The sequence below is a fragment of the Tachyglossus aculeatus genome, chromosome 5, assembly GCF_015852505.1.
Source record: "Tachyglossus aculeatus isolate mTacAcu1 chromosome 5, mTacAcu1.pri, whole genome shotgun sequence".
Lineage (NCBI taxonomy): Eukaryota > Metazoa > Chordata > Mammalia > Monotremata > Tachyglossidae > Tachyglossus > Tachyglossus aculeatus.
In genome coordinates, this window is record NC_052070.1 from 49,057,300 (window position 1) to 49,078,316 (window position 21,017).

Below are 21,017 nucleotides of genomic sequence, written 5' to 3' on the forward strand. Positions count from 1 at the left end.
AAAGACCCCCCTCTCCCAAATCCCGCTAACTGTTGCGGGGCGGGGGGACCGACGGCCTTCACTCTCTCCAGGCGGTTAGAGCATTTAAGTCAGCCCCATTTGGGAGGCAACAAGCCCTGCCGGCTGGAGTTCTTCCTCCCCTCTGTAATTTCTTTGGGGTCCTTTGAGTGTGGAAGTCAAAATGGGGCGGGATTTTTTAAGGGAGGTGACGAGGGCTGAGCGGGCTGAGGAAGCAAACCGGCCAAAAAGCCGCTAATTCGGGCCTTTTCGGCCTTGACTGGAAACTCTTAGGTCTCAGGTCAGAGTGCCGGGGTGAGCCGAGCCGCGTGGGCTCGGACCACGTCTTCTAACTCTGTTGCACTCTCCCAAACACTTAGGACCAAGCTACGTACTCCCGCCAGCAGTGCTGATGACTGGGACATTTCCTGTCGAGGCCTCCCAGGAAAGGCCAAGAGGCTGGAGTCCTGGGTTGAGTCAGAGACTCCCGATTAGACACGCCACAGGGTCTGCCGCCTAAAGTCTTCTCCTCCTTCACTTCTCCAAGAGTAATAATTAAAGCAATCCCTTCCCCACGGCCTCCGCCTCTCAGAGGAGCAGTTTGGCTGTTGTGGCGTCTCCGTGTTTCCCTGAGCTGAGGCATTCCTTCTCCCTCCAAGCATGTTTCAGAAACACGAAGGAAGCCTCCCCACCCCTCGGGCAGACACCGTAAACAAACAGATTCAAGTCTGTCCAGAAACACGCAGACCGTGAGATTTTGCTTGGCAGATGCCGAGCGGAAAGCGATTTAATAACCGTTTAAGTTTCCCAGAGATAAAACGTTCAAACGCACGAGGCCGTAAGCTTTCCAGAGCATTCGTGAATCATTTCCCGCTACCGACTGCGATCACATTAAGAATAAGAGACCGAGCTGGCCCTGCCACCTGCGAATTGACAAAACGTCTCGAAAGAAACGGGGGAACCCAGCTTTCCCCACCTCCTCCGCCGGGCAGGCCCCAGCACCTGGCCACAGCCCCCGCGGACAACGACTGGCGCCAAGAAAACACGTTCCCTTCACATCGCTCTCTCGAGGGACTTTCACCCAGACTAGCGCGTGTGCTTGGGTTCCTCGAATATTCACGTTCTGGCATCCGGGGTCAAGAAAGTCGCGGGTCTGGGCCAGGCCAAGGTTTCCCGCGCCGTCTCTGTCAGCCCTCCAGTCAACCCCTCCGTCCGAGGGAACCGGCCTCAGGGGTCACCGTCTCTACAGGAGGGAAGGGTGCGCTCGGAAATCCTCGCAGGCAGTCGAGGTGCTTAGGGACGAGCAGGCTGCTCCTTTGGAAGCCCAGATGCCCAGCTGGCACTGTGGTTTCCCCGCCGCCGGTCACGGGCGGGCCCCCAGGATTTCACTTGGCCCGCTTGGAGCTCGACTGGTCTTCCGAGGGCACCGGGTTCTTCCGGGCGGACACGTTCCTGAGGGATCGGAGGCTCTGGAGCTGCTGGTGGCGGCGGGCAAGCTCCAGGCCGCAGGCCCGGTGGACGGCGCCCGCTCTCTCCTTGTCCCAGCTCAAGGCCGAGGCCAGGGCGCTCGGGTCTTCCTGGGTAACCAGCTGCAGCAAGAACGAGAGTCACCGCCCCGCTCTCCTTCCATCTCCTCTCCCCGCACCCCCTAAGCTCTCCCATCATTTCTTCGGCGGACCCCGCTCTCGAGGTGGCAGAACGGAAGAATCGGCCTCAATTCGGGGGTGGCGTCTATTCGCTGCTCACCTCCATCCTCCACCGCAGGCGACTCTCGCAAGCCCAGAAGAGGGTTAAAACAAGCCTTGTTTACATACCGAATTCAAAGAAACTGCCCGGCCCAGTTCTGAAGTCAACAGTGTTTCCTCCCCTTTCACATACGACAGGCACAGCAGAGGACCAGGGGAACCCGGAGGTTCAGGAATAAACAGAGCGGGAGCAAAGCTGAAGGTTTTTCCTTTGGGGGCCCAGGGTGGCAGACGCAAAACAATCTATTTAGGGAGCTGGGAGAAGTCTCAGAGGATCGACCCGGTGGATTTTCTTTCCCTCCGGATTAGATTTGGTCCCGTCTGCCCTCCCTGCTCTGCAGCAGCATCAGGTTTTCCCAGCCTCTGGCTGGAGTGTGGAAAAAGCGCATGCTCAGGGGTGGGGATGTGAGGAAGTGGGGGCCTGGGCAGCTACGTTCAGGGTCTCCGGGCGGAAGAGATAAGCGCCCTTTTCCCCTGCCTCGCCCCGTGCCGAGGAGCTCTCTAGGGATGGGGCCCCTGGCTCCCACCCACCTCTAAATCTTGGCTGGACAAGCTCAGTTCTGGGGAGGGCTTCTTCAGCGCCGACAGGATCTGGTTGCCGAGTGCGATTTTGGGGGCTCCCTCGGGGCTGCCGCCGCCCGTATCCACCTCATCCATCTCTTCGGGGAAGAAACCGGCTTCTGGCTCTGCAAGGCAGCAATGAGACTTGTAATGAACACGCCACCTGACGCTACTGCCACGCAAAAAAACACCGAGCATAGCGGGCAGCTCGGATAAGCGACGGCCGGGTCATCGCGCCGGGGCCGGGTCGCCCGTCTCTTCCCCATTAACTTTCCGTCCCTTCCCGTCTCCTCCCCGAGATGGCCGGCCCCGTCTCCGCTCTCCGCGGCGATCCCTACCTGCCTGCTTGTTCAGGAGGCTTCCCTCCTTGTCCAGTGCCTGCAGGTAGAGCTCCAGGAGTTGCCTGGACTGACGCGCTTCCTCCCGCTTGTCCAGGACCTGCTGGAGGGTGTTCTGGAGCCCCTGGGTTTTCACGTGGCTCTGGGCCAGCTCCAGGGCCAAATCTGAACACGGGGCATCAATGAGCACCTGGCAAACGCAAAGGGAACAAATGACTGCTAATTACGAATACGGTAACTCGAGATAAAGAGGCTTAGTCAGTTCGCCGAAGCGGCGAGCCGTTTAGCCAGTTTGAACACGTCAAGACAGTCCGATCATCGCGGGTGCAGCATTCACTCGTGATACGGGCCACGCAGGAAGGAATGACGCTATTTCAAACAACTGGAAACTGGGCAGTGAAAATCCAAGTGGGGACACGTTATCTTGGGCCGTCCCACATAATAAATAGATCCTGCCCGAATCCTCCCCGGGGACCACTCTCCCGCACTTGGCGGGAGTGCTGTTACTTAAAAGGCAGAGTCCGACGGTTTGGAGTCTAATGAGGCGTTGCGGGGTGACTGAGACAGGCGCTTAACTTCCCTGGGTTAAATTTTCCTTTCCCGTAAAGGAGGTTAATAACACTAACGCTTTTCCCGGTATGGTAGGGAGGAGGGCCAATAAAAATGATTACAAAGTACACTGCGAACATGAAAGCAAGAGTAATCCTCTTAGTGAAATCACAGCTCGGGGAGGAGAAAACGGAGCCGTTTGGGCTAGGAAGAGCTCCCTGGGAAATCCGGGAAGTAGAGCCAAGGTTCCCAGAGAGAGAACTCTGCAGCGAGTGAGGAGGCTTGGTTGGTTTTTGGGGAATCAAAGGATTTGGGAATTAGTGAGCCCACAGGCAGAGACAGCGAGGGCCCTGGGAGGCGACCTGGGCCGGAGGAGAGGACTTACTTGGAGGTCTTCCTCTGACATCAGAATGATGTTGGACAGATCCTCCCTCAGCTGCCTGGCCACATTCTTCCACTTCAGCCCGGCCCTGCCATCTGTTTCATCTTCGTCGACGGATTCCTGACAGAGCCAGGCGGTGCCACCATCTGCCACCCAGGAGGGAATGCCGGGCACCAGTGAGAATAAGCCAGGGACAGCCCCGCTTCGTGCCCCCTCACCCCACCCTTGATGCTACCCAGAGACGCGCCGAGCCGACTGCCTGATGACGTCGGATCTCAAACCGGTCAGAGACCAAACCTGGAAGCCATCTGGGGAAATTCCCGGCGGGCTCGGCTGCCGGCTCCGTCCCCACCAGACTGCTTCAGGTCGAAACTTTCCTTGTGCCCGGTTGGGTATGCTCCCATCCTTGGGGCCTCGAACTCTGCACTCCACACCCAAACCCCCAATTTCCAAAGCCCAAACCACATTCACCGCACGCCAAATCCCAATCTCCGTACCCAAAACTTGCAGTGGCCCAACCCAAGGCCCCAGTCTGCGTGAGAACAATAATAACTATGGCACTTGTTAAGCATTTTACTAAATGCCAAACTCTGTACTACTCAGGTTGGACGGAGCCCCTGTCCCACCTGAGGCTCGATGTCTAACTAGGAGTAGGGTGTAATCCCCATTTTACAGAGGAGGAAACCGAGGACCAGGGAAGTTAAGTGACTTGTCCACGGTCACACAGCACGCAAGCGGCGTGCTCCAGCGTGCTTGGAGAAGCAGGGTGGCTCAGTGGAAACAGCCCGGGCTTTGGAGTCAGAGGTCACGGGTTTGAATCCCGCTCCGCCACATGTCTGCTGTGTGACCTTGGGCAAGCCAATTCACTTCTCTGAGCCTCAGTTACCTCATCTGGACAATGGGGATTAAGACTGTGAGCCCCACGTGGGACAACTCGATCACCTTGTATTCCCCCCCAGCGCTTAGAACAGTGCTCTGCACATAGTAAGCGCTTAACAAATGCCATCACCATTATTATTATTATTAAGTGGCAGAGCCAGGGTTAGAATCCAGGTCCTCGGCCTCCCAAGCCTGTGCTCTTTCCCCTACGCCAAGCTGCTTCCCATAACTTCTCCTTTTGGGATTTTACGTGTTACAGGAAGTAGCGTTTTGAATTGGCATCCCTACCCTTTCGCTTTCAAGGGAAAGCCATTCTCCTCAAGGACACTAATTGTCCTTTTCTCCAGGATCCAGGTTTCCGACTTCAGGGGGAAAAGAAGAAAATTAAGGGCATACAGAACATATAGAAGGGCTCGGTTCCTCTCTGAGGAAAGCTGCTACGCAAATCCCCTGTGTTCCTGGTGCTACACACTTCTTCTACGGGCCACAGCCTAATATAATTTCACTCTCCTGTCATCCCAGGAGTTCCTGACTCAAGTCTGGTTCCCCCGCAGAGCTGGTGGTCGGGCTTAACTATTCCAGACACATCCGATTCACGGATTCCCGCGTAGATTCAGCCCACCTACCCGTATTGCTGTATTCCCATTTCTCATTCCTAGCCAGCACCACAAACTTGGTGTTGGACGGTAAGCACAGGAAGTAATCTTCATCATCTACTATGGTGCCATCTTCGGCCAGGACTAGGGTGATGGGTTCCATGGATTTGTCAATGGCCAGAATATCACAAGCTGAAAGAGATTCAATCAATCAATCAATCAATCGTATTTATTGAGCGGTTACTGTGTGCAGAGCACTGTACTAAGCACTTGGGAAGTACAAGTTGGCAACATATAGAGATGGTCCCTACCCAACAGTGGGCTCACAGTCTAGAAGGGGGAGACAGAGAACAAAACCAAACATATTAATAAAATAAATAGAATAGATATGTACAAGTAAAATAAATAGAGTAATAAATATGTACAAACATATATACAGGTGCTGTGGGGAAGGGAAGGAGGTAAGACGGGGGGTGGGGGGGATGGAGAGGGGAACTGAGTGAGACAAGGGGAATTGTTCCCCCATCCTCACCGAAGAAATGCCCTGGCAACTACCCTCTAGTCCACATTCCACTAATCAATCAATCAATCGTATTTATTGAGCGCTTACTGTGTGCAGAGCACTGGACTAAGCGCTTGGGAAGTACAAGTTGGCAACATATAGAGACGGTCCCTACCCAACAGTGGGCTCACAGTCTAAAAGGGGGAGACAGAGAACAAAACCAAACGTACTAACAAAATAAAATAAATAGAATAGATATGTACAAGTAAGATAAATAAATAGAGTAATAAATATGTACAAACATATATACATATATACAGGTGCTGTGGGGAAGGGAAGGAGGTAAGACGGGGGGATGGAGAGGGGAACTGAGGCAAGGGGAATTGTTTACCCAGCCTTGCCGAAGAAATGCCCTGGCAACTACCCTGTAGTCCAGATTCCACTAATCAATGAATCAATCGTATTTATTGAGCGCTTACTGTGTGCAGAGTACACTGTGTGCACTGTACTAAGCGCTTGGGAAGTACAAGTTGGCAACATATAGAGACAGTCCCTACCCAACAGTGGGCTCACAGTCTAAAAGGGGGGAGACAGAGAACAAAACCAAACATACTAACAAAATAAAATAAATAGAATAGATATGTACAAGTAAGATAAATAAATAGAGTAATAAATATGTACAAACATATATACGTATATACAGGTGCTGTGGGGAAGGGAAGGAGGTAAGACGGGGGGTGGGGGGGGATGGAGAGGGGAACTGAGTGAGACAAGGGGAATTGTTCCCCCATCCTCACCGAAGAAATGCCCTGGCAACTACCCTCTAGTCCACATTCCACTAATCAATCAATCAATCGTATTTATTGAGCGCTTACTGTGTGCAGAGCACTGTACTAAGCGCTTGGGAAGTACAAGTTGGCAACATATAGAGACAGTCCCTACCCAACAGTGGGCTCACAGTCTAAAAGGGGGAGACAGAGAACAAAACCAAACATATTAATAAAATAAAATAAATAGAATAGACATGTACAAGTAAAATAAATAAATAAATAGGGTAACAAATATGTACACACATATATACAGGTGCTGTGGGGAAGGGAAGGAGATAAGATGGGGGGGATGGAGAGGGGGACGAGGGGGGAAGGAAGGAAGGAAGGAAGGAAGGAAGGAAGGAAGGAAGGAAGGAAGGAAGGAAGGAAGGAAGGAAGGAAGGAAGGAAGGAAGGAAGGAAGGAAGGAAGGAAGGAAGGAAGGAAGGAAGGAAGGAAGGAAGGAAGGAAGGAAGGAAGGAAGGAAGGAAGGAAGGAAGGAAGGAAGGAAGGAAGGAAGGAAGGAAGGAAGGAAGGAAGGAAGGAAGGAAGGAAGGAAGGAAGGAAGGAAGGAAGGAAGGAAGGAAGGAAGGAAGGAAGGAAGGAAGGAAGGAAGGAAGGAAGGAAGGAAGGAAGGAAGGAAGGAAGGAAGGAAGGAAGGAAGGAAGGAAGGAAGGAAGGAAGGAAGGAAGGAAGGAAGGAAGGAAGGAAGGAAGGAAGGAAGGAAGGAAGGAAGGAAGGAAGGAAGGAAGGAAGGAAGGAAGGAAGGAAGGAAGGAAGGAAGGAAGGAAGGAAGGAAGGAAGGAAGGAAGGAAGGAAGGAAGGAAGGAAGGAAGGAAGGAAGGAAGGCCAACAAGGAGGGGTGGTGGGGTGATCAGAACAGGTCTGAGGGCGGCTCCCACTATAACTGGCCTTCTTTCTCGTTCTGGCTATACCGTATATATGTTTGTACGGATTTATTACTCTAGACTGTAGACTGTGAGCCCACTGTTGGGTAGGGCCTGTCTCTATGTGTTGCCAACTTGTACTTCCCAAGCGCTTAGTCCAGTGCTCTGCACACAGTCAGCGCTCAATAAATACGACTGATTGACTGATTTTACTTGTACATATTCTATTTATTTTATTTTGTTAAATATGTTTTGTTTTGTACTCTGTCTCCCCCTTCGAGACTGCGAGCCCGCTGTTGGGTAGGGACCGTCTCTCTACGTTGCCAACTTGGACTTCCCAAGCGCTCAGTCCAGTGCTCTGCACACAGTCAGCGCTCAATAAATATGACTGAATGAATGAATGGCTACAAAGCCAATTCCCCCTCACGCTGGAAAGTCCCAAAGGGCCAGGTCGGGAGCCAGGCCTGGGAAACCACGGGCCAGGGGGTGTTCACACAGGGTGCTCTGCACACAGTGAGCGCTCAATAAATACGATTGATTGATTGATTGATTGATTCCCAGACTGAGCCCCTTTTTTCCTCTCCTCCTCCCCATCCCCCCCGCCCTACCTCCTTCCCCTCCCCACAGCCCCTGTGGATATATTTGTACAGATTTATCATTCTATTTATTTTACTTGTATGTATTTATCAATCAATCAATCAATCAATCATATTTATTGAGCGCTTACTATGTGCAGAGCACTGTACTAAGCGCTTGGGAAGTACAAATTGGCAACACATAGAGACAGTCCCTACCCAACAGTGGGCTCACAGTCTAAAAGTCTAAAAGTCTATTTACTATTCTATTTATTTTGTTAATGATGTACAAGTAGGGTAGGGGCCGTCTCTGTATGTTGCCAACTTGTACATCCCAAGCGCTTAGTCCAGTGCTCTGCACACAGTAAGTGCTCAATAAATGAGATTGATTGATTGATTCATTGATTGATTGATTGACCCGGCCCGGCTTCCAGCTCCTCTCCGGGACTCCTGGGTCCCCCGTGCCTCGCTGCTTCCCCAAACTCTCAACCAGTACACTCCCCTTTCCCTCCAGCCCTTCTCGGGAATACCCTGTCTTTCCTGCCACCCCATTCCCAACCCTCCTATCTTCCCTCCCCACCCCCAGGGACCACAAGCCCTCTATTCCCTCCCTCTCCGACCCCATCATCTGCAAATGCATTTATTAGGCGCTTACTATGTGCAAAGCACTGTTCTAAGCGCTGGGGAGGTTACAAGGTGATCAGGTTGTCCCACGGGGGGCTCACAGTCTTCATCCCCATTTTCCAGATGAGGGAACTGAGGCCCAGAGAAGTGAAGTGACTTGCCCAAAGTCACACAGCTGGCAAGTGGCGGAGCCGGAATTTGAACCCATGACCTCTGACTCCAAAGCCCGGGCTCTTTCCACTGAGCCATGCTGCTTCACTGATCGTGTGCAGAGCATTTCATTCAATCGTATTTATTGAGCGCTTACTGTGTCCAGAGCACTGGACTAAGCGCTTGGGAAGTACAAGAGAAGCAGCGTGGCTCAGTGGAAAGAGCACAGGCTTTGGAGTCGGAGGTCATGGGTTCTAATCCCGGCTCCGCCACTTGTCGGCTGTGAGACTTTGGGCAAGTCACTTCACTGCTCTGGGCCTCAGTTCCCTCATCTGTAAAATGGGGATGAAGACTGTGAGCCCCCCTGCCGTGGGACAACCTGATCACCTTGTAACCTCCTCAGCGCTTAGAACAGTGCTTTGCACATAGTAAGCCCTTAATAAATGCCATCATTATCATTCTCTGGGCCTCAGTTCCCTCATCTGTAAAATGGGGATTAAGACTGTGAACCCCCACCGCCGTGGGACAACCTGATCACCTTGTAACCTCCCCAGCGCTTAGAACGGTGCTTTGCACATAGTAAGCCCTTAATAAATGCCATCATTATCATTCTCTGGGCCTCAGTTCCCTCATCTGTAAAATGGGGATTAAGACAGTGAGCCTCATGTAGGACAACCTGATGACCTTGTATCCCCCCTCAGCGCTTAGAACAGTGCTTTGCATATAGTAAGCGCTTAACAAATGCCATCATTCTCTGGGCCTCAGTTCCCTCATCTGTAAAATGGGGACGAAGACTGTGAGCCCCATGTGGGACAACCTGATTACCTTGTATTCCCCCTCCAGCGCTTGGAACAGTGCTTGGCACCTAGTAAGCGCTTAACAAATGCCATCATTCTCTGGGACTCAGTCCCCTCATCTGTAAAATGGGGATGAAGACCGTGAGCCCCACGTGGGACAACCTGATTACCTTGTATCCCCCCAGCGCTTAGAACAGTGCTTTGCACATAGTAAGCGCTTAACAAATGCCATCATTCTCTGGGCCTCAGTTCCCTCATCTGTAAAATGGGGATGAAGACTGTGAGCCCCATGTGGGCCAACCTGATTACCTTGTATCCCCCCCCCAGCGCTTGGAACAATGCTTGGCACCTAGTAAGCGCTTAATAAATACTATTATTACTATTACAATTCGGCAATAGAGAGAGACAGTCCCTACCCAACAACGGCCCCACAGCCTTTTCCGCGTCCCTCCCACTGCCCCCACCAAGCACTTAGTCCAGTGCTCCGCACACAGTAAGCGCTCAATAAATACAATTGAATGAATGAATGGGGTAATAATCATCATCATGGCATCTGCCCATTCATTCATTCAACCGTATTTATTGAGCGCTTACTGTGTGCAGAGCACTGTACTAAGCGCTTGGGAAGTCCAAGTTGGCAACATCTAGAGACGGGCCCTACCCAACAGCGGGCTCACAGTCTAGAAGGGGGAGGCAGACACCACCACCAAACGTATTAACAAAATAAAATAAATAGAATAGAAAATACGTACAAGTAAAATAAATAGAGTAATAAATCAGTACAAACATATATACAGGTGCTGTGGGGAGGGGAAGGAGGTAGGTCGGGGAGGGGGATGGAAGGGGAGGGGAGAGGAGGGAGGGAAATCTAATGAATGCCCCCCCTGCATCCCTCCCGCCCTGCATTCATTCATTCATTCATTCATTCATTCATTCGTACTTATTGAGCGCTTACTGTGTGCAGAGCCCTGTGCTAAGCGCTTGGGAAGTACAAGTTGGCAACATCTAGAGACGGTCCCTACTCAACAGCGGGCTCACAGTCTAGAAGGGGGGGGAGACGGACAACAAAACAACACATATTAACACAATAAAAAAGATAGTAAAAATGTACAAGTAAAATAAATAGAGTAATAAATCTGTACAAACATACACATATATATATAGGTGCTGTGGGGAGGGGAAGGAGGTAAGGCGGGGGGGATGGGGACTGTGAGCCCGCTGTTGGGTAGGGACCGTCTCTCTATGTTGCCAACTTGGACTTCCCAAGCGCTTAGTCCAGTGCTCTGCACACAGTAAGCGCTCAATACGATTGATTGATTGATTGATTGAATGGGCATTAGGACTGTGAACCCCACATGGGACAACCTGATCACTCTGCATCCCCCCCAGCGCTTAGAACAGTGCTTTGCACACAGCAAGCGCTTAACAAATGCCAACATTATTATTGCCCAACAGTGGGCTCACAGTTTATTGAGCGCTTACCGTGTGCTGAGCGCTTGGGAAGTCCAAGTTGGCGACATCTAGAGACGGTCAATCAATCAATCGTATTTATTGAACGCTTACTATGTGCAGAGCACTGGACTAAGCGCTTGGGAAGTACAAATTGGCAACATATAGAGACAGTCCCTACCCAACAGTGGGCTCACAGTGTAGAAATGACGATTGCCCAAAGGAATGAATTCCCCCACGCACCTTTGTGCCTCAGTTGCTTGAGGCCGGAGGCGGCCACCCCGTGCTGCTCCCGGCTACCAGTCCTGCGCACAATACAGGCCTTGGTGGCCACCAACTCTCCGCCCGGGGCCTCCATCTCTGCCCACTGAGCGCACCGCCCCGTCGCTGCAGCCAGAGGGCGCCCCCCGCGCATGCGCACGCACGCGCTGCCTGCCGGGAAGTGTAGTCTTTCGACCCCACCGCCCCTTCCTCGAGGCCAAAGGCGGCTCCCGCGCTTGCGCAAGAACGCGCTGCCTGCCGGGAAATGTAGTCTTTCGACCCCCCCATCGCCCCGTCGCGGCCGGCGAAGGGCGCTTCCCGCGCATGCGCAGGCGCGCGCCGCCCGCTGGGAAATGCAGTCTTTCGACCCCGCCGCCCCTTCCTCGCCCCGTCCCGGGCCGAACAATCAATCAATCAATCACTATTTATTGAGCGCTTACTGTGTGCAGAGCACTGGACTAAGCGCTTGGGAAGTACAAGTTGGCAACATAGAGAGACGGTCCCTACCCAACAGCGGGCTCACAGTCTAGAAGGGGGAGACAGAGAACACAGCAATCAATCAATCAATCAATCGTATTTATTGAGCGCTTACTATGTGCAGAGCACTGTACTAAGCGCTTGGGAAGTACAAATTGGCAACACATAGAGACAGTCCCTACCCAACAGTGGGCTCACAGTCTAAAAGGGGGAGACAGAGAACAGAACCAAACATACCAACAAAATAAAATAAATAGGATAGAAATGTACAAGTAAAATAAATAAATAAATAAATAAATAAATAGAGTAATAAATATGTACAACCATATATACAGCAAAACATATTAACAAAATAAAATAGGGTAAGCACGTACGAATAAAATAAATAAATAGAGTAATAAATACATACAAACATATGTACATATATACAGGTGCTGTGGGGAGGGGAAGGAGGGGGAGAGGAAGGAGGGGGCTCAGTCTGGGAAGGCCTCCTGGAGGAGGTGAGCTCTCAGTAGGGCCTTGAAGGCCCTCTCCAAATCCAACACGCTCCCCACCTTCAGGGCCTTATTGAAGGCACATCTCCTCCAACCCTAAGTCCTCATTTCCTCTTCTCCCACTTCCTTCTGCACTGCCCTTACACTTCCCTTCAAAGCCCTACTGAGAGCTCACCTCCTCCAGGAGGCCTTCCCAGACTGAGCCCCCTCCTTCCTCTCCCCCTCCTCCCCTATCCATCCCCCCGCCTTACCTCCTTCCCCTCCCCACAGCACCTGTCTATATGTTTCTACGTATTTATTACTATATTTATTTATTTATTTTACTTGTACATATTTATTCTATTTATTTTATTTTGTTCATATGTTCTGTCTTGTTGCCTGTCTCCCCCTTCTAGACTGTGAGCCCACTGTTGGGTAGGGACCGTCTCTCTATGTTGCCAACTTGGGCTTCCCAAGCCATTAGTACAGTGCTGTGCGCACAGTAAGCGCTCCATAAATACGATTGATTGAATGAATGAATGAATGAATGAATGAAGCGCCCAGAGAGAGACGAGGCAGGTGAAGAGCGCTTCCCGCGCATGCGCGCAGGGCCGCGCACGCGCTGCCTGCCGGGAAGTGTAGTTTTTCAGACCGCCGCCGCTTCCTCCCGGGCGGGGGGGGAGGGGAGGGAGAAGAGAGAGAGAAGAGAGAGAATGAGAGCGCGCGCGCGCGCGCGCAGGGCGCCTATTGCGCATGCGCACAGGGCGGCACCGCGCTGCCTGCCGGGAAACGTAGTTTTTCGAGCCCTTGGGGGCTTCCTCCCTCAGGCGCTGGCCGAGTTGTGCAGTCTTACTTAGGGCGGGTGGGCCGACAAATAATAATAATAATAATAATAATAATAATAATAATAATAATAATAATTAATCGTATTTACCATTACTATGTTTTTCGGGCCCTTGGGGGCTTCCTCCCGCAGGCGCTGGCCGAGTTGTGCAGTCTTACCTAGGGCGGGTGGGCCGACAAATAATAATAATAATAATAATTAATAATACTAATTTGTTATTGTTATTAATAATTAATAATACTAATAATAATGGTCTTTGCCAAGCGCTTACTATGTTTTTCGGGCCCTTGGGGGCTTCCTCCCTTAGGCGCTGGCCGAGTTGTGCAGTCTTACCTAGGGCGGGTGGGACGACAAATAATAATAATAATAATAATAATAATAATAATAATAATAATAATAATAGTATTTGCCAAGTGCTTACTATGTTTTTCGGGCCCTTGGGGGCTTCCTCCCTCAGACGCTGGCCGAGGTGTGCAGTCTTACCTAGGGTAGGTGGGCTGACAAAGAATAATAATAATAATAATAATAATAATAATAATAATAATAACAGTATTTGCCCAAAGCTTACTATGTGCCAAGCCCTGTTCTAAGGGGTACATACAAGGTAGTCAGGTTGTCCCCCGTGGGACTCACAGTCTTCATCCCCATTTGACAGATGAGGTAACTGAGGCCCAGAGAAGTGAAGTGACTCGCCCAAAGTCACACAGCTGACCAGTGGCGGAATCGGGATTAGAACCCATGACCTCTGCCTCCCAAGCCCGGGCTCTTTTCACTGAGCCACGCTGCTTCTCCTGACAAATCCTATCAGGCCCATTTAAAGAGATAAACCATATCAGCGTGTCTGCTGTGTGACCTTGGGCGAGTCACTTTGCTTCTCTTAGCCTCAGTTACCTCATCTGTAAAATGGGGATTGAGACTGTGAGCCCCACGTGGGACAACCTGATTACCCTGTATCTCCCTCAGCGCTTAGAACAGTGCTTGACACATAGTAAGTGCTTAACAAATACCATTACTATTAATTGGAATATGATTTAGGCAATCAGAAAGAAAAAAGGACATAGCGCTTAACAAATGCCATCGTTATTATTATCAGCCCCGCACCCCCTTGCTGAGCCAGCCTGAAATTTTCAGTCTGTATTGCATGTTTGCTTAATTACTCTGCTTCTAATTATTAAATCTATTTATTTATGTCTATGCAGGAGACGAACATTAAGGTAACTTTATTATTGTAAAACTATTCCTACCAGCTCACACATAAATAAGCCAGTTATTTAAACATCGAAATGAAATAGGCAATTACATTTTCCAAAGGGACAAAAACAGCGAATTCAATAAGTTTCTTTTCCAGGTCCTTCATTTTCAACTTGAAAGGTCTGCAGATATTCATACCTCAGGGCTCATGGCTGATTTAAATTTCTCCAGGATGAAGGAGGTTAAGTAAATAAAAAAAAATGAGAATACTTTTCAATGCTCCACTGAAGTATGCACAAAGAAAAAAAAATCCCCTAAAAAGGTTTCTAACCACCACCCCCACAGACACACCTACTGAAAGCTTTCAAAGATTTCATGTATTTGTCTGATATACTGGAGGTGGTGTGTGTGTGTGCTGGTGGGGGCCGGAAATCTGGAATTGGTATTCCAGAGAAGCAGCGTGGCTTAGTGGAAAGAGCCCGGGCTTGGGAGTCTGAGGTCATGGGTTCTAATCCTGCCTTCAGTCACATTTATCAGCTGTGTGCCTTTGGGCCAGTCACCCCCAACTATCTGGCCTCCTACTTCATTAATAAAATTAAATCCATCAGTCGCTTAACTTTTCTATGCCTCAGTAAACTCATCTGTAAAATGGGGATGAAGACAGTGAGCCCCCCGTGGGACAACCTGATTACCTTGTATCTACCCTGCGCTTAGAACAGTGCTTGACACATAATAAGTGCTTAACAAATACCGTTGTTGTTAATTGGAATATGATTTAGAAGCAGCGTGGCTCAGTGGAAAGAGCACGGGCTTTGGAGTCAGAGGTCATGGGTTCAAATCCACGTCTGCTGTGTGACCTTGGGCAAGTCACTTAACTTATCTGAGCCTCAGTTCCCTCATCTGTAAAATGGGGATTAAGACTGTGAGCCCCACGTGGGACAACTTGATCACCCTGTATCCCCCCACCCAGCGCTTAGAACAGTGCTTTGCACATAGTAAGCGCTTAATAAATGCCATTATTATTATTATTATTATTATTATTTAGGCAATCAGAAAGAAAAAAGGACATAGGCCAGAAAAATATTTAAGAAACCTAAATATGGGCCCTGATATTTTGACTCCAGAATATGCTGAAGGTAAAAACAAACAAACAAAACACCCTTTAATGGGAACGCCAGTCGGTCCCGTTGCCTGGAAGTGAGTGGACTCTGTGGAGAGGTGGTTGTCCACCCAGGCCCTGAGAAAGATACCAGGGCTTCGGGGTAGAGTCTGCAGCCGACTTGTACTTCCCAAGCGCTTAGTACAGTGCTCTGCACACAGTAAGCGCTCAATAAATACACATGAATGAATGAATGAATGAACATCCACCAAGCTAGCTCTCTTCCTCCCTTCAAAGCCCTACTGAGAGCTCACCTCCTACAAGAAGCCTTCCCAGACTGAGCCCCCTTATTCTTCTCCTCCTCCCCATCGCCCCCCGCCCTACCTCCTTCCCCTCCCCACAGCACTTGTATATATCTGTACAGATACTTCCCAAGCGCTTAGTACAGTGCTCTGCACACAGTAAGCGCTCAATAAATACGATTGATGATGATGATGATTTATTACTCTATTGTACTTGTACATATTTACTATTCTATTTATTTTGTTGGTGATGTGCATATAGCTATAATTCTATTTGTTCTGACGATTTTGACATCTGTCTACATATTTTTTTTGTTGTCTGTCTGCCCCTTCCAGACTGTGAGCCCGTTGTTGGGTAGGGACCATCTCAATATGTTGGCAACTTGTACTTCCCAAGTGCTTAGTCCAGTGCTCTGCACACAGTAAGCGCTCAATAAATACGATTGATTGATTGATTAATTCTCTCTGTCTCCCCCTTTTAGACTGTGAGCCCACTGTTGGGTAGGGACCGTCTCTCTATGTTGCCAACTTGTACTTCCCGAGCGCTTAGTACAGTGCTCTGCACACAGTAAGCGCTCAATAAATACGATTGATTGATTGATTCTCTGTCTCCCCTTTTAGACTGTGAGCCCACTGTTGGGTATACATGCACCTGTATATATGTATATATGTTTGTACGTATTTATTACTCTATTGATTTATTTTACTTGTACCTATCTATTCTATTTATTTTATTTTGTTAATATGTTTTGTTTTGTTCTCTGTCTCCCCCTTCTAGACTGTGAGCCCGCTGTTGGGTAGGATCCATCTCTCTATGATGCCAACTTGTACTTCCCAAGCGCTTAGCCCAGTGTTCTGCACACAGTAAGTGCTCAATAAATACGATTGAATGAATGAATGTGGGGGAGTCGGGATTAGAACCCATGACCTCTGACTCCCAATCCCGGGCTCTTTCCGCTGAGCCACGCTGCTTCTCAATCCCCCGCCCTACCTCCTTCCCCTCCCCACAGCTGTTTGTACACATTTATTACTCTATTTACTTCCCTTGTACATATCTTCTATTCTATTTAATTTGTTAATGATCAATCAATCAATTAATCGTATTTATTGAGCGCTTACTGTGTGCAGAGCACTGTACTAAGCGCTCGGGAAGTATAAATTGGCAACAAACATATATACATATCCTCTGCCCCTCCTCCCCCTCTCCACCCCCCCGCCTTACCTCCTTCCCTTCCCCACAGCACCTGTATATATGTATATATGTTTGTCCATATTTATTACTCTATTTATTTTACTTGTACATATCCATTCTATTTATTTTATTTTGTTAATATGTTTTGTTTTGTTCTCTGTTTCCCCCTTCTAGACTGTGAGCCCGCTGTTGGGTAGGGACCGTCTCTGGATGTTGCCAACTTGCCCTTCCGAAGCGCTCAGTCCGGTGCTCTGCACACAGTAAGCGCTCAATAAATACAATTGATTGATTGTACATATTTAGTACTCATTTATTTATTTATTTATTTTACTTGTACATATCTGTTACATTTACTTTATTTTGTTAGTATGTTTGGTTTTGTTGTCCGTCTCCCCCTTCTAGACTGTGAGCCCGCTGTTGGGTAGGGACCATCTCTCCATGTTGCCAACTTGCCCTTCCCAAGCGCTCAGTCCGGTGCTCTGCACACAGTAAGCTCTCAATAAATACGATTGATTGATTGATTGGTTGATGTATATATGTTTGTACATATTTATTACTCTATTTATTCGTTTATTTATTTTACTTGTACCTATCTATTCTATTTTATTTTGTTAGTATGTTTTGGTTTTGTTGCCTGTCTCCCCCTTCTAGACTGTGAGCCCGCTGGTGGGCAGGGGCCGTCTCTAGATGTTGCCAACTTGGGCTTCCCAAGCGCTTAGTCCAGTGCTCTGCACACAGTGAGCGCTCAATAAATACGATTGATTGATTGATTGGTTGATGTATATATGTTTGTACATATTTATTACTCCATTTATTCGTTTATTTATTTTACTTGTACCTATCTGTTCTATTTATTTTGTTAGTGTGTTTTGGTTTTGTTGTCCGTCTCCCCCTTCTAGACTGTGAGCCCGCTGGTGGGCAGGGGCCGTCTCTAGATGTTGCCAACTTGGGCTTCCCAAGCGCTCAGTCCAGTGCTCTGCACACAGTAAGCGTTCAATAAATACGATTGAATGATTGATTGTACATATTTAGTACTCATTTATTCATTTATTTATTTATTTTACTTGTACCTATCTATTCAATTTACTTTATTTTGTCAGTATGTTTGGTTTTGTTCTCTGTCTCCCCCTTCTAGACTGTGAGCCCGCTGTTGGGCAGGATTCTCTGTCTCTCCCTTTTAGACTGTGAGCCCACTGTTGGGTATACATGCACCTGTATATATGCTTGTACATATTTATTACTCTTATTTATTTATTTATTTTACTTGTGCCGATCTATTCTATTTATTTTATTTTGTTGGTATGTTTGGTTTTGTTCTCCGTCTTCCCCTCTTAGACTGTGAGCCCACCGTTGGGCAGGGACTGTCTCTATGTGTTGCCAATTTGTACTTCCCAAGCGCTTAGTCCAGTGCTCTGCACATAGTAAGCGCTCAATAAATACGATTGATTATATATGTTTGCACATATTTATTACTCTATTTATTTTACTTGTACATTATCTATTCTATTTATTTTATTTTGTTAGTATGTTTGGTTTTGTTGTCCGTCTCCCCCTTCTAGACTGGGAGCCCACCGTTGGGCAGGGACCGTCTCTATGTGTTGCCAATTTGTACTTCCCAAGCGCTTAGTCCAGTGCTCTGCACATAGTAAGCGCTCAATAAATACGATTGATTATATATGTTTGCACATATTTATTACTCTATTTATTTTACTTGTACATTATCTATTCTATTTATTTTATTTTGTTAGTATGTTTGGTTTTGTTGTCCGTCTCCCCCTTCTAGACCGGGAGCCCGCTGTTGGGCAGGGACCGTCTCTCTATGTTGCCAACTTGTACTTCCCAAGCGCTTAGTACAGTGCTCTGCCCACAGTAAGCGCTCAATCAATACGACCGATCGATTGGCTGGCTGGCTGAGTGAGTGGCAGGCGGGGGGGGGGCGGGCCCCGATCGATGTCTCGGCCGTCGTCTCGCCGGGCCTGCTGCGCGGGGGGCGGGGCGTGTCTTTCGGCGGAGCCCCCCCCCCCTCCCCGTGCGAGCGGCGGTCGATTGGTGAGGCCTGGGCAAGATGGCGTCCTCGGAGCAGGCCGAGCAGCCCGGCCAGGTAAGGGACGGCCGCCCCCCCCCCCCGCCCCCCCCCAACGCCCGGCACCGGGAATGGGACCGGAACCGGAACCAGAACCGGCCCGCGAGCCTCGGACACGGACCCCCCCCTCACTCCCCCACTCCGCCCTATTCACTCATTCACTCAACCGTATTTATTGAGCGCCTACTGTGCGCAGGGCACTGGACTAAGCGCTCCTCCGCCGCTCACCTCCTCCCCGTTAGGCCTCGTTCTCGGTCCCTCTGCCCCTCCGCCCAGCTCGCTCTCTTCCTCCCTTCAAGGCCCTGCCGAGAGCTCACCTCCTCCAGGAGGCCTTCCCACACTGAGCCCCTTCCTTCCTCTCCCCCTCGTCCCCCTCTCCATCCCCCGCATCTTACCTCCTTCCCTTCCCCACAGCACCTGTATATACGTTTGTACATATTTATACTCTAATTTACTTGTACCTATCTATTCTATTTATTTTACTTTGTCAGTATGTTTGGTTTTGTTCTCTGTCTCCCCCTTTTAGACTGTGAGCCCACTGTTGGGTAGGGACTGTCTCTATATGTTGCCAATTTGTACTTCCCAAGCGCTTAGTGCAGTGCTCTGCACACAGTAAGCGCTCAATAAATACGATTGATGATGATGATGGAATGCCCTCCCTCTGCCCCTCCGCCAAGCTAGCTCTCTTCCTCCCTTCAAGGCCCTGCTGAGAGCTCACCTCCTCCAGGAGGCCTTCCCACACTGAACCCCTTCCTTCCTCTCCCCCTCGTCCCCCTCTCCATCCCCCCCATCTTACCTCCTTCCCTTCCCCACAGCACCTGTATATATGTATATGTGTTTGGACATATTTATTACTCTATTTATTTATGTATTTTACTTGTACATATCTATTTTATTTATTTTATTTTGTCAGTATGTTTGGTTTTGTTCTCTGTCTCCCCCTTTTAGACTGTGAGCCCACTGTTGGGTAGGGACTGTCTCTATATGTTGCCAACTTGGACTTCCCAAGCGCTTAGTACAGTGCTCTGCACACAGTAAACGCTCAATAAATACGATTGATGATGATGATGGAATGCCCTCCCTCTGCCCGTCCGCCAAGCTAGCTCTCTTCCTCCCTTCAAGGCCCTACTGAGAGCTCACCTCCTCCAGGAGGCCTTCCCACACTGAGCCCCTTCCTTCCTCTCCCCCTCGTCCCCCTCTCCATCCCCCCATCTTACCTCCTTCCCTTCCCCACAGCACCTGTATATACGTTTGTACATATTTATACTCTATTTTACTTGTACATATCTATTCTATTTATTTTATTTTGTTAGTATGTTTGGTTTTGTTCTCTGTCTCCCCCTTTTAGACTGTGAGCCCACTGTTGGGTAGGGACTGTCTCTATATGTTGCCAATTTGTACTTCCCAAGCGCTTAGTGCAGTGCTCTGCACACAGTAAGCGCTCAATAAATACGATTGATGATGATGATGATGGAATGCCCTCCCTCTGCCCCTCCGCCAAGCTAGCTCTCTTCCTCCCTTCAAGGCCCTACTGAGAGCTCACCTTCTCCAGGAGGCCTTCCCACACTGAGCCCCTTCCTTCCTCTCCCCCTCGTCCCCCTCTCCACCCCCCCATCTTACCTCCTTCCCTTCCCCACAGCACCTGCATATATGTTTGTACATATTTATTACTCTATTTATTTATTCATTTTACTTGTACATATCTATTCTATTTATTTTACTTTGTTAGTATGTTTGGTTTTTTTCTCTGTCTCCCCCTTCTAGACTGTGAGCCCACTGTTGGGTAGGGACTGTCTCTATATGTTGCCAGTTTGTACTTCCCAAGCGTTTAGTACAGTGCTCTGCACATAGTAAGCGCTCAATAAATACGATTAATGATGATTTATTTTATTTTGTTAGTATGTTTGGTTTTGTCTCCCCCTTTTAGAGTGTGGGCCCACTGTTGGGTGGGGACTGTCTCTATATGTTGCCAATTTGTACTTCCCAAGCACTTAGTACAGTGCTCTGCACACAGTAAGCGCTCAATAAATACGATTGATGGTGATGATGATGATGATGAAGTACAAGTTGGCAACATATATTCATTCACTCAATTGTATTTATTGAGCGCCTACTGTGTGCAGAGCACTGGGCTAAGCGCTTGGGAAGCCCTAGGTGGCAACAGATATTCATTCACTCAGTCATATTTATTGAGCACCTACTGTGCGCAGAGCACTGGACTAAGCGCTTGGGAAGCCCAAGGTGCCAACAGATATT

The 21,017-nt window shown here is 49.1% G+C and overlaps 2 protein-coding genes across 2 annotated transcripts in view; one reads left to right on the plus strand and one right to left on the minus strand.

The window, feature by feature from the left end:
• Positions 1–747: 747 nt before the first annotated feature.
• DFFA (DNA fragmentation factor subunit alpha) lies at positions 748–11,221 on the minus strand. The gene is made up of 6 exons (XM_038746541.1): positions 11,083–11,221; positions 5,078–5,239; positions 3,576–3,718; positions 2,642–2,831; positions 2,274–2,428; positions 748–1,586 (listed from the first exon to the last, which is right to left on the minus strand). Exons 1-6 carry the CDS (start codon positions 11,195–11,197, stop codon positions 1,383–1,385), a joined length of 969 nt encoding a protein of 322 aa, XP_038602469.1. The 5' UTR covers positions 11,198–11,221; the 3' UTR covers positions 748–1,382.
• A 7,487-nt stretch (positions 11,222–18,708) lies between these two features.
• The window catches only part of PEX14 (peroxisomal biogenesis factor 14), a 165,189-nt gene continuing 162,880 nt past the window's right edge, over positions 18,709–21,017 (plus strand). The window contains exon 1 of the mRNA XM_038746621.1: positions 18,709–18,779. Within this exon, the coding sequence (XP_038602549.1) occupies positions 18,744–18,779 (36 nt within the window). The 5' untranslated portion in view covers positions 18,709–18,743. The remainder of the gene's footprint in view (positions 18,780–21,017) is intronic.